The 12,367-nt window shown below is 41.1% G+C and overlaps 1 protein-coding gene across 6 annotated transcripts in view; it reads left to right on the forward strand.

Moving 5' to 3' along the window:
* fcho2 (FCH and mu domain containing endocytic adaptor 2) overlaps window positions 1-12,367 on the forward strand; it is a 33,958-nt gene extending 21,591 nt beyond the window's left edge. Inside the window, exons 15-29 of one of the 6 annotated variants that reach the window (XM_025062744.1) lie at window positions 2,052-2,076; window positions 2,497-2,541; window positions 3,845-3,884; window positions 3,987-4,072; window positions 5,525-6,034; window positions 6,480-6,595; window positions 6,692-6,821; window positions 7,472-7,531; window positions 8,155-8,266; window positions 9,404-9,559; window positions 10,351-10,483; window positions 10,896-11,095; window positions 11,677-11,741; window positions 11,892-12,056; window positions 12,130-12,367. In XM_025062744.1, coding sequence (XP_024918512.1) covers window positions 2,052-2,076; window positions 2,497-2,541; window positions 3,845-3,884; window positions 3,987-4,072; window positions 5,525-6,034; window positions 6,480-6,595; window positions 6,692-6,821; window positions 7,472-7,531; window positions 8,155-8,266; window positions 9,404-9,559; window positions 10,351-10,483; window positions 10,896-11,095; window positions 11,677-11,741; window positions 11,892-12,056; window positions 12,130-12,152 — 1,866 coding nt within the window. In that variant the 3' untranslated portion in view covers window positions 12,153-12,367. The remainder of the gene's footprint in view (window positions 1-2,051; window positions 2,077-2,496; window positions 2,542-3,844; window positions 3,885-3,986; window positions 4,073-5,524; window positions 6,035-6,479; window positions 6,596-6,691; window positions 6,822-7,471; window positions 7,532-8,154; window positions 8,267-9,403; window positions 9,560-10,350; window positions 10,484-10,895; window positions 11,096-11,676; window positions 11,742-11,891; window positions 12,057-12,129) is intronic. The other 5 variants (XM_025062746.1, XM_025062745.1, XM_025062747.1 and 2 more) reach the window with 5 other exon arrangements.

Genomic DNA, 12,367 nt, shown 5'->3' on the forward strand with positions numbered 1-12,367 from the left:
TGTGTGTGTGTCTGTGTGTGTGTCTGTGTGTGTGTGCACTGAGCTGTTGTTGTTGTTAATGGTGTTGCCGAGCGGCTGACACGGCACGCTCAGTGTCGCGAATGGGGTCTCGTGGGTTTCACCCGCCACCCTCCCCGGCTGCACACTAAACAAATGTCACGGCATCTTCCTTGCAGCTTTGTTGATCTCTCTCACTCACTTTCTCTCTCTCTCTCTCTCTCTCTCTCTCTCTCTGTCTCTCTCTCTCTCTCTCTTCCTGCTCGTCCTTTCCTCCTCATTTACCTCATTCGTTCTCTTTTCTGTGTTTGCTTTTTCACTTTGGCTTTTATTGCAACCCAGTTGTTCCAGACAGGACTATGTTGTGGTTATTTATAAATACTTTATAAGCTTAGTTACTTTGTAATTATAAATACTCTCATCCCACCACTAACAAATACTGATAAAGTAAAGTTACAAGTTTACTTTACTCCCGTGGATTCAGGAGGAGACATGTTTAAAGGTTAAAAAAAAAAAGTTTGGTTTTGATTTTTGTCCTGAACAAACCCACTCGTACTTTCTCATCCTTCTTGTAAAAAAAAAAAAAAAAAAGTACACACAAGTGGCTGTTTATATGTTGGACTGATTTTCATTTACATACCAAAAGAATCATTACATTGCGTTTCATTTCCTCTCTATCTGTGGGGATTTATTTTCTGCACCCTTCTGCTGCTTTATATTTACAGAGCAGTTCTGGAATACATTTCTGAACATACATTCAAGGTGGTGACGAATGTTGCATCATCTGGTGTGAATTACCCGGAGATTTTCCTTTCTTTCTTTCTTTCTTTTTTTTTTTTTTTTTTCCCTGGCTGCTCATTTTTCTGTCTTTTTCATTTCTTCTCCTGTTTGGTTCTCCCTCCACGGTGTTCCCTTTATTGAAATAGCAATGGAAGTCGTGTGTGTGTGTGGCCAGAGAGACCGTAATTGAACCCATTTGCCGCTTAGCGCCTGTGGGACTAAACCCTGGCCTCACAGCTCTATGGTGGTTAAACGCTTTTGCTATGTTCCTTAAACCCATTTTGTTTCTTTTTCTCCCCCCTCCTTCCCCTCACACCCTCCCCCCCAACCATTTCCCCTCGTACGAAAAAGTTCTTTATTGAAATTGATGCTCTAAGTTTCCATTGGGTTGTTTACCCGCGGGAGCCTATCTCGCATATCTTGTGCTCCGCAGCGTGACATAGCAGATATTTTGGATGTGCTGAAAAGGAGTTTCAGGGAAGGAAGTTTAAAGGGAGGCATTTGGATGCACTGGTCTTTTGTTTTTTTTCTTTTGCTGCTGAATTTTTTTACCCTACATTGAATGTCTGGTATGTGTGAACTGGGAATAGTCCTGTGATTTACTGTCTTTAAGTCTGAAGGGGAAAATGCCCTCTGCCATTAGGGCAAATAAAAAACACTTTTATTACCTTAAGTGTGACACTGAAAATATTAATAGTTGATAAACTCATTTTTATTTCAATACTTTTTCATATATGTTTGAGTGTATGCATATATATTTGTGTACAGTATGCGTGTGTGTGTGTGAGTTTAAAATTGTATGGGTACATATGTATTTGTATATATGTATATGTGTTTTCATATATTTACATGTATTATATTTTTATAATCCTATTAACATGGAGACATTTTAGATATAATACATGTATATATGTTTGTATATGTATGTGTATATATATAAACATATATATTTGTGTAAATATATATGAATGTGCATATATATTTATGTAAATATATATGCATGTGCATATATATTTTTTATAAATATATATGTATATATGTGTGTATATACATATATAAATATCTATGTATGTCCATATATATTTATATAAATATATATGCATGTGCATATATATATTTTTTATAAATATATATGTATATATGTGTGTATATACATGTATATACATATATAAGTATATATGTGTGTGAGAAAGATTTAGCACCGATGACAGTTTGTTTCAGCTGTCCTTGATTAATGGTTGCCCTAACTTTTCTTTGTTTTGTTTTTTTCCCAGGGACAGATGCGGAGGAATCAGTCCAGTGAGTATTTTTTTCTCTGTCTGACCTCTGTGTAAATGTGTGTCACAAGTTGTTCTTGGCCTGGGATGTTTTTAAAGAGGACAAATCCACAAAGCCTGCCAAAGTTAACATATCACCAGAAAAAGCTGAATAGCTGTTCTTTTCTGTAAACATGAGTTACGGTTAAAGTTCTTCTTTCTTTTTTTTTTCCGCCTGTCAGGCCTCCAGTACAACTGAATATAAAGTTTGCAGCTTGTAGTTTTGATTTGTCGAAAAAAAAATGGAGCCTTCTATTTTCAGTTAAACTTAAATGTGTGTTTACTGCCTTTTAAATAAACCCCTCTGAGGTTTGATGAACATTCAAAAACGTCATAAAAACCTGAAGGGCTTACAAAATACTGATCGATGGCATTGATGGATGTATACTCTACATGCGCTTAGGGATCACAGGAGTTCCTACATTAAGCTCTAAGCCTAAGGGTCCGGGTGAGTATGTTTTCACTCCAGTAGTAACCCTTCTCAACTTGCCCCCCAACTCAAAATATCTGCTCCAGCTCCTGTCTCTGTATCCTTATGGCAGCCTTTCACACAGTTTCTTGCAGCGAGGTGACACCAGCTAACACCACTGACTCTGTTCTCACCGCAAACCTTATCTTACAAAACTCATTTCCATAAAAGGTGATCTCCTAAAAATAAAGTCTGAACTTGAGTAGTTCACTAGAATCTAAATTTATCAGGAACAAGGACAAAGTCAGGATTCTTGGTATTGACATTTGCAGCACATTAGATAGAAGCAACGTCAGAGCAACTTGTTCACTGCATGGTAACTTATAACAAATCTTGGTGTCAAAGTTGAGGGTAAAAAAGGAGCATCCATCTATGGAACACTCTTTGTATGGGGCATGGTAACTTATAACAAATCCATCTATGGAACACTCTTTGTATGGAAGTAATCTTGGAAAAGTCTCAAAAAGTCCCAAATTTAAGGTTAAAAAGCTGTCCAGGGATGGTCAAACACTTTCAGACCTGCGTTTGTCAAAAACCTTCTCAAATGAGCTGCAAAAATCAATCACTAAATTGTTAAATTGTCATAGTGATAAAATATCATTGGTCAGAAAACGTTGTCTTTTCGCCTGATGACATCCGTTAAATACACACCAGTCGTTTGTATTTCATTTTTAGGAGGTGCACCGACTTTATTGAAATTAAGGTTTGTAATTTTAAAAGTTTTACTCATATGTTTGGTAACGAAACTTCCGATCAGATGCAGCCTTTCACCTCTGGTGCTTCAGTTCTGCTTTCATGGACCCTGACAGGTCACAGGTTAACACTTGAGGCAGGGGCGCACAATAACAAAGCAAAGCCTGGTTTTATTTGTGGCAGCTGAATCACTGCACCCCCTGTTGTGAAGTGTTAGTTCGTCATCAAACATTTTAACTTGGACTGATTCAGTAGCCTCTGAGTTTTTTTTACTGAATTCAGTTTCATGATTCTGATTCAGTTTCTGATTTAGTAGCCTCTGAGGTTTTTTACTGAATTCAGTTTCAAGTTTTGAAGTAAAACTTACTGCGAACACGGTTCTGTGATTTCTCCTGGCAGATGGTGATTCTCACTTGTCAAAACCTTCATTTATATTTCTTGTTCAAAGGTGTGATGTCATGCTGGCAAGAACGAGTCTTAAACTGTATATTTTTGAGGCCTCGTGAGGGAATTCTAAAAGTGTATTTGCTGTCGTCACTCCTCACAGGTGGCCAAGTCCTAAATTCTGTTTGTTTTGCTCTCGCTGCAGGTGATGAGCTGGCAAAACCCAGAGTGCCAACATCGTACGAGTGAGTAGGAGTTTGTCTGTAACTCATATCTACCTGGTGCCAACACTAGAATAAAAAAAAAACAACAACCCGTCCCCGTTGACCCACTGTCTTCCATTTCAGGCTGACAAACAATGACCTTTTGTCTCTGGACCCGTTGGGCCCAACTCTGTCAGCAGGATCTGCCTCCTCCCTGTCCACAACAGCAGGTAACCTTGTTGCTTCCTGACTGTAGCTGTCACTTTTTATTCCTTTAAAAAGTTGTTTTCATTTTTGATTTCCACTTTACGATCGACATTCTGACATTCTATAAAATATATATCTATAATATACACACAAAAAATGATATTTATAAAATCTTATTGAGTCGATATGTTATCGTGGCATCATCAGTTCTTACTTTGTTTCACTTGAAGCTGTTTGTCATCCGTTGCTGTCAGTTTGTTTACTCTGGATGGCTGTTTTAACTTTTCTTTTTTTTTTAAAGACAGACACAAAAAAGGAACTTTAAAGTTGTTACATTTTCATTTTTTATTTTGTTTTTGTCGAAGGTTGTGACACATTTTTTAAATGAACTCTATGTCTATTATTATTTTCTGTTTTTTTTTTAATTTTGTGATTTTTCTTTTCATCACAATGCCTTTGTTTGTGTCTCTTTTTTTGAATTTTCTATTTATTTTGTTATTGTTATTTGAACATCTGCTGTTAGATCTTGCCTCTGTTTTCCGTTCAATTCCCCCATCATCTCCGTCATCTGTGATGAATGAGTCAGACGTCTTTCTGCCAGAGGCTTCAGGTACAAAATGTGTGGCCCATTCGTTAGACAGTGGTTTGAATGAAAACAAGAGGGGGTTTAGAACCCGAATCACATTGTTTTGCATGCACTTGATACTTAAACTGAAGGTTCCACATGTCGTAGATGCATGGGTTTGAGAAGTAAAGAAATAAAAAATCTAATATTTCCTCACTGCACCTGAGCTGGGAGAGCCACACGATGGTGACAGATCACAGCAGCAAGATCACAGGGGTTCTGGTCTGGTCTGGTCTGGTCCCTGGTGTGTTGTCATGGAGATTGCTTGATGTTCTCCTTGTGTTTGCATGGGTTTTGCACAGTTTAAAGTTTCACGCAACACTTTAAAAACATTAAGATTAATTTAATTATTTTAAGTAACTATTATTATAAGTATGATTGACATAAGACTAGGACGTACATCGTCCTTGGTCAAGACCTGAGTTTGGCTGCTCCGGGTCAGGACAGTTTATTATAGACGTGCTTTTGTAGTCACTTTGGTAATAATTAGTAAAAGCCTGAATCTGTAGTGTAATGGTCTCACCTGTATCAGCAGCCATTGTCTGCTGCTGATGCTTAAAGAAATCCTAGAGGAAACACAGACGTGTGTCCAGTAAACCCACAGATGAACACCAAGACACAGATCATCTTTAAAAAATACAAAATCTCAGGGTTAAAGTTCACGCCTTAATCACATATTTGGATTTAAGACATTGACAATAATACAATTGTTTAATTATTATAAAAGACGGGTGACAATGACTTCATTGCGTTTCCACTGTTCCCTGACACACGTTCTCTGATTTCAATAGACCCAAAGATCATGGATGAGTGGGTTGGTTATTTAATGTGCCTGTTTTAATCACATCAGCCCCTTCAGCTGAAACCGTGCCCGATCCGGAGCGTTCTCCTCCAGCTGAAGAGAGCCACCGATCCAAAGACGTCTCCACTGTCTCTTCATCCACATCTTCGCCGTGGGATTCACCAGAGAACGCTTTCCAAGCGGTCAAACCCATGCCCGCTCGGGCCCAGAGCGCCCCCATCACCCTGCCTGCCGAGCCGGTCGACCCCATCAGAATCCAGCTTGACGGCAGTCCTCCGAAGAGCGGCGATGCCTTCTCCCAGGCGTCCTGGTCCCAGAGCCAGTGGATCGCCTTCGGTGACGCATTCGTTCCACCTCGGCATCAAGGCGGCGTCAAGGAAACCCAGAGGCCTCAGGCCGGTTCTGGAAGGCAGAGCCGTTTGTTCTCTGACGATTCTGCTGATTCTAACAGTAAAACGCAAGGCAGCAAAGACGACGGAAGCTCTGGTTTTACCGATGCCTTTTCTGGACCGGCCGATAGAGCGATGGGTGCAGCTCCGTCGGGCAAAGTATTGAATGGTAACATGATTGTTGATGTCAGAAACATGCTTCCTGCCTGAGTTGTGGCATTTGATTTGTAAACATTTTGAGCTAATTTAAGTCTCTGATTTTATTTTTATGCATTTGTTTTGTGTTCGGAGTTGACAGTTACACGTTCCTTTCTTTTTTTCATTGTTTTATTTTGCGGACATGTTTGTACAACTCACTGCCTGGTTTGCACATGTTTGTCTTTGAGTTTGCTTTTATGGAATTTATTTTTGAACGTGTTTTCCTTGTTCCCTGTGAAGGCTTTCCAAATTTTAATGTTTGCTGTAACAGTTTACAAATACGAGGTTGGAGGTTGATGCGTGATGATTTTGCATCTGTTTGAGTGAAGCATGCTTGTATATGTTTACGCTCAGATGGATTCCTTTCCCCACTGTGTATCCATCACTAACCAGTAATACCGCGTTTGCATGTGTAGTGCCAGTTCCGAACCGACCCACAACGCCGCTGACAGCTGGAGCCCTGATGCCCCCACCGCGACCCTCCTCCAGACCAAAACTGCCCACTGGAAAACTCACAGGAATCAATGAGATTGTGAGTGATGATAACCACCGATGTGACGCTCACTGCGGTCTGATTACAGTTTTTAAAAAATGACATTTTATTGACTTATAAACACAATTTCCACAGGGGCGACCGTTCAGTCCACCCAAAACATCCAACGCCAGTCCTCCTCCTGCCGCACCTCTCGCCCGGGCTGAGAGTTCCTCCTCTCTGTCCTCAAATGCCTCACTCAGTGCTGCCAACACCCCCACCGTTGGTGAGCTTCTTCAGCCTCTCCTGCTCTTAAACACTTGACCTCAGTTCTGTGCTTTCCCTCCGCTCCTCACTGACGTTCCACATGTTGTGGTCCCTGCACCACGACGTGCTGTTGTTGTTTCTCTTCTCCACCTTTCCTCCCCTCACTTTCCTCTCCTTCCTGGCCTCACCTCCTTTCCTTACAGGAGCAGAGCACACCTTTGCTCACCCTCTCTCCTCTCCTGACCCAGAGCTGCTCTCACTTTCTCCTTTTTTTCTACTAAGCCAAAGTGAGTGTGCCGATCTCCACCAGGGGGCTTGTTTCCATGGTGCCCACACTCATAGTTTCTCCTTAATCTCTCGTCATTTCAGTGATGGTAAAATTGTCATTATTAGTTGCCTGGTAACTGTTAACCTCATTTCATGGAAATAAAGCAATGCTGGAAATAACCTCAATTTATGATTTGAAATGTCACGTATGAAGACATTTCTCTCTGCGACCCAGACTGGCTTCATGTTACTCAGAAAAACATCCAGGTTTTATTTCCATGAAATCCTGTAGTTCATCTCCATCAGGACTCACCTGTCACCACCTGCATCCTCACGTGTGTTCTCTCTGGGTTTGTTTATCTCCTCACTTCCTCCTCTTCACGCCTGTAATTTGGCTTTAAGAGGACGATGCATTCATAGCCAAGCTGCCCACGTTTGAGAAGCGCTGTGAAACCCCAGCAGGTACTGTTCAAGTCCGATCCAGAGGACGTTCCTCCGTTTGACTCCCAACTAACGAGGACGTGTCAAATGAACTGCTGTTCGTTTGGTTCCGTCTTATTGGTTTGCTCCTCGTTTAACGTTTGTGTTTGAATTAAAACCAATATACCTGGTTCTGTGTATGTCGTGTTTACTCAGTGGTTCCCAAAGTGAGGGGCAGGGGCCGCAGGGGGGCAGTTCAGTAGGAAAACTGCAGTACTGCTGCTTGTGTACAGTGTTTTAAACCATGATCAGTGGACTTTAGAATCATCACCTGTCAGTGTGTGGGGGGTGGGAGGTGGGAGATGGTGCTCCAACAAATTTGGGAACCACTGTGTCGACCCATGTGTGTCATTATAACGAACGCTGCAGAAGCACACACCGCTCTAACACCGTGTCTGTATCTGTTTACTTGAAAAACAACTGACTGCTGATTTGTGACGTTTGCCACACTGACCTTGTGAAACTTCATCTTGTGAATATTTCTGCTCCTCGAATGCATCAGTGCATGGTCAAACCTTCCCAGTCCAGATTCCGCAGTGTTGAGAAAGTCCGATCCGCAGCTGAGTCAACAGAGCTGAATCTCTGCTTCTTTTTCCTTCTCTCAGGGACGTCTCGCGGCCCTAGCCCTGTGACACTGGCTTCCCAAGATGCTTTGCCCATTGCCGTGGCCTTCACAGAGTCGGTTAATGCCTACTTCAAAGGAGCTGATCCCTCTAAGTGAGTCTCACATGACCTCCGACTGCTGAAAAGCCTCTGCCACGGACCTGCACGCACATACGTTTTTGTCCATAATTGAACTTAAACAATAACACGTACGATCATATAAGTTATAGGGAACTCTACTCAACGTATGGTTGTGTTTCATGGTCCGGTGCCAACGTACACTACACTCAGACGTTTGGCTTGATTTCTGCAGAGGGTTTGTGCCTTTCGCCCCTGCGTGTGTGGAATGTTTTGCGTTAGTTTGACACCGTTCTTTCAGAGTGGATAAACGACATGGGGCAGATTATAGTCTGGGGCAGAGAAAACATACAGCCTTTTATTAGTCAACTGCTGTTAAATTGCTGCTGTGCACAAAAGCTTATTTTTGTAGGAATTAGCAAATGGAACATTTCATAAGCGATGAAGCGGAGGCGCAGTGTAAGGCTGGGACCCACTGTTACGTTAACCACCGCGGGCCAGGCCGCGGTCCAAATGAAGAAAGGCTTTTCCAGTAACCTGTTGTGAAACTGGATCAACATTAGACTGTGGAAGGCTACACTTTAGACCTACAGTAATGAAGACAAAAGTCGGCTCAGATGACAGACTGTGGATGCTGTAACATATCCCTAATGTCAAAGAAAATTTAAATTTATAGGTTTGTTTTTTATTATTAAGATGTGATAATAATACAAAATATTATACACCTCTGAAATGAAGTATCATGTGATTCATAGATATTAGCTTATTGAATTTTACTACAGTAGTTCAGTCTAAAAAAAAAAAATTGTTGGGACATGGCCTGAGAAAATATTGCACAAAAATTGCTAAATATTGCACAAACATCAAACATTAAAATTTTATTTAATTTTTCAAGTAAAAAATTAAAACATTTTCATAAATTTAATTAATATGTATATATGTAGAAATATAAACTGTATATGAATATCTGTATATATGTGTATATAATTAATTAATTTATAAACATATATATGTACATATATGTTTATAAAGTATAAACATGTATATATGTATGTATATATATATTTATAAATAAAATGTTATAGAATGTTTCTAAATTAATTAAATGTAAATGTAAATTACTGTTCATCTTCTCCCTGACATAATTCATTCCAACATTACTGCCCCCTTCAGGTGCATCGTGAAGATCACAGGAGACATGACTCTGTCGTTCCCCATGGGCATCATCAAGGTGTTCACCTCCAACCCCTCCCCCGCCGTCCTCAGCTTCAGACTGAAGAACACGGGCCGACTGGAGCAGATCCTCCCCAACCAGCAGCTGGTTTACAGGTGAGGTGTGGAGGAGAGACCGGGACAGACGGACAGACGGACGGACAGACAGACGGACAGACAGACAGACAGACAGATGGACAGACAGACAGGTAGTTAAGGCATCACCGGTAAACACAGCGCAGGAGTCCCTGAGCTGCTAAGTTGTTTGACTTGTGGCTAAGCCACCGAGGGGGGTTTGGCTCTGATGCTACGAGCGAGCGTGGAGGAAATGTAGTCTGCGTCAGCGAGAGGAAATTCAATTAGTAATCTGACATAAACCTATCATTAAGTTGTCAGGGAAGTATTTTCCAGCAGACATTAACAGCCAGCTTCTCAACAGCCCATGCATCTTCTGAAATACTCTGCGCCCTAAAATAGCAAAGGACAGCTCCGCTTGTTTAACAGCTGCTTCATTTAACACACTTCACTTTTTTTTCCTCACCTCTTTTATCTCAGTCACAGCTTTTATGTTTTTATTGTTGAACCCCTCGTACGATCACATTTCAGCGCGACGTTAAAGTTGTTGATGCCGTTCTGAATGAGCGGCTCTCCCTAAACAAACACCAAACTCTGCGTCGTTGTATTTCTCATCCTGCATTTATGAGCACATGCTTGGCTTATTAAAATGAACCCTAATTCATGATTAACTTGTTGTTTGATGTCATTTTTTCCAAGCAGCTCTTTTTTCACAGCTGCACAGACAAAGTAATAAATAAATAATCCGGATCCTCATTCTGTGTTGTTTGTGACTAATTTTGCGTGTGTGTGTGTGTGTGTGTGTGTGTGTGTGTGTGTGTGTGTCTTCCCAGTGATCCTTCCCAAAGCGACTCGAATTCCAAGGACTTCTGGTTCAACATGCAGGCGCTGACGTCCTACCTCAGAAAGGCAGCAGATCAGAATCCTTCAGCTTCCTACTACAACGTGGACATTCTCAAATATCAGGTCCGTAGTCCAACGTGGAGAACCGAGCGGAATCCACATAAAATAAATGAAGTCAAAGAATGCCGTTGAAGCGCATATTTTCCAAAGTGCTTCCATTTCAAACACGGCAGAGAAAAGTCAAGTAAATATTACATTCGCCCGAGGAAAGACAAACACTGAGAATGGGAAAGGGATTTTCAGATAGACTCTTAACTGTGATCACAGTTGTATTTGAACAGGCTGTTTATATGTAAACAACAACAAAACGTATTTAAAACGTGTTGAATCTCACAGATAGGATTTACTGTAAACAATGATTGTATTTACCGTGAGTGTCTTTGCACAACTTCTCAATTTATTTTATTTTATTTTTTTATCTCATTTTAGTATCCCTGTTTTTTATTTGTCATTGTTTCCGTGCTGTTGTGTTCAGGTGCTGTCAGACGGCATCCACTCCACTCCTCTAAACCTGGCCGTGTACTGGAAGTGCGCGGCGACCACGACAGACCTGAGGGTGGACTATCGCTACAACCCCGATTCCATGGTCTTTCCTGGTCCTCTCACCAACATCCAGATCTTGGTGCCGGTGGATGGAGGAGTCACGTCCATGCAGTCTCTGCCCAGCTCCGTGTGGTGAGACCAGAACCTGTGTTGTATTTGCTATGGATAAACAAGAAAAACAACAAAAAAAAAAACATTCAGCGTTTGTCTTTGCTGCTGCTCTCCCTCCAAAACATTTGGCACTGAGTCGCTGAAATTTGCCGTATTATCCAGAAGAAAAGGCCTTTGTAGACGTACAGTAGGAACCTGTGCCTGTTTGGATTTTAGTTGATGTGATTCTGGAGCTCAAACGTTATGGTTCCCATGAAGTTAAAACCTTTGGACTGAAGGATAAATACATCACAGAAAAAGGGGATTTGAACAAAAATACTTTGTTTTTAATATAATGCTTTAAAAAAAACGGCTAATACACATATTTTCTTGCCTTTTTATAGCGTATTTATAATTGTATGAAAATATTAAATATTTTAAAACAATATATAAAACTCCTCAAATTAAATTATTAGCGATCCAGGTGTTTATCATCAGTGTTTTAAAGCCTCATCTCACATATATAAGTGTCTAATGTTGGATCTACTGCTGACGTACGTTAAAGTCTGTGAAAGATGTCAGACACACGATATTTGAGTGAACTGTTTTTCCTGCGACTTTAGGAATTCTGAGCAGAACAAATGTCTGTGGAAACTTGGGGACATTTCAGAAAAATCTGACAACGAAGGTAAAAGAAATGTTTCCATTATTACAGCGGTCATTGGTTGTTGTTGTTGTTGTTGTTGTTTTGCATTGGGTGTTCTTTGGAGCTGAGAGAAGAATCAGTCGCTGCAGAATCTGAATTTTTGCCCCCCCTCCCACCCCCCACCCCCAAAAGGTGCCGGGTCTCTGAGAGCCAAGTTTGAACTGGCCAGTGGTCCATCGAACCCCTCCACTCTGGCCGTGCAGTTCATGAACGAAGGCACCACGCTGTCTGGAGTAGACATGGAGCTCCAGGGCAGCGGGTACAGACTGTCCCTCAGCAAGAAGAGATTTGCCACAGGTGTGTATCACACTGGACCACACACACATCAAATGTTACCAAATCAAATTAACCTCTGATTGATTTTTTTCAGGGCGCTACATGGCAGATTTCTGAGTTGTTCTGCTCCTTAGACACACATCAGGACAAACGTCCTCTCTTGACACACAACTCTGCAGCTTTTCTGACACGTCCTGAACCTCTTGATCCTCATGAGCACAGCTGTGCGTTTGCTCAGGAGCCAAGAATCTCACTACAATAAAACAGCACTGAGTATTGAACACTGTCTAATGAGGAAAAAAAAAAAAAGGAAAAAAAAAAAAAAAAAAAAA

The sequence above is a fragment of the Cynoglossus semilaevis genome, chromosome 14, assembly GCF_000523025.1.
Source record: "Cynoglossus semilaevis isolate Cse_v1.0 chromosome 14, Cse_v1.0, whole genome shotgun sequence".
Lineage (NCBI taxonomy): Eukaryota > Metazoa > Chordata > Actinopteri > Pleuronectiformes > Cynoglossidae > Cynoglossus > Cynoglossus semilaevis.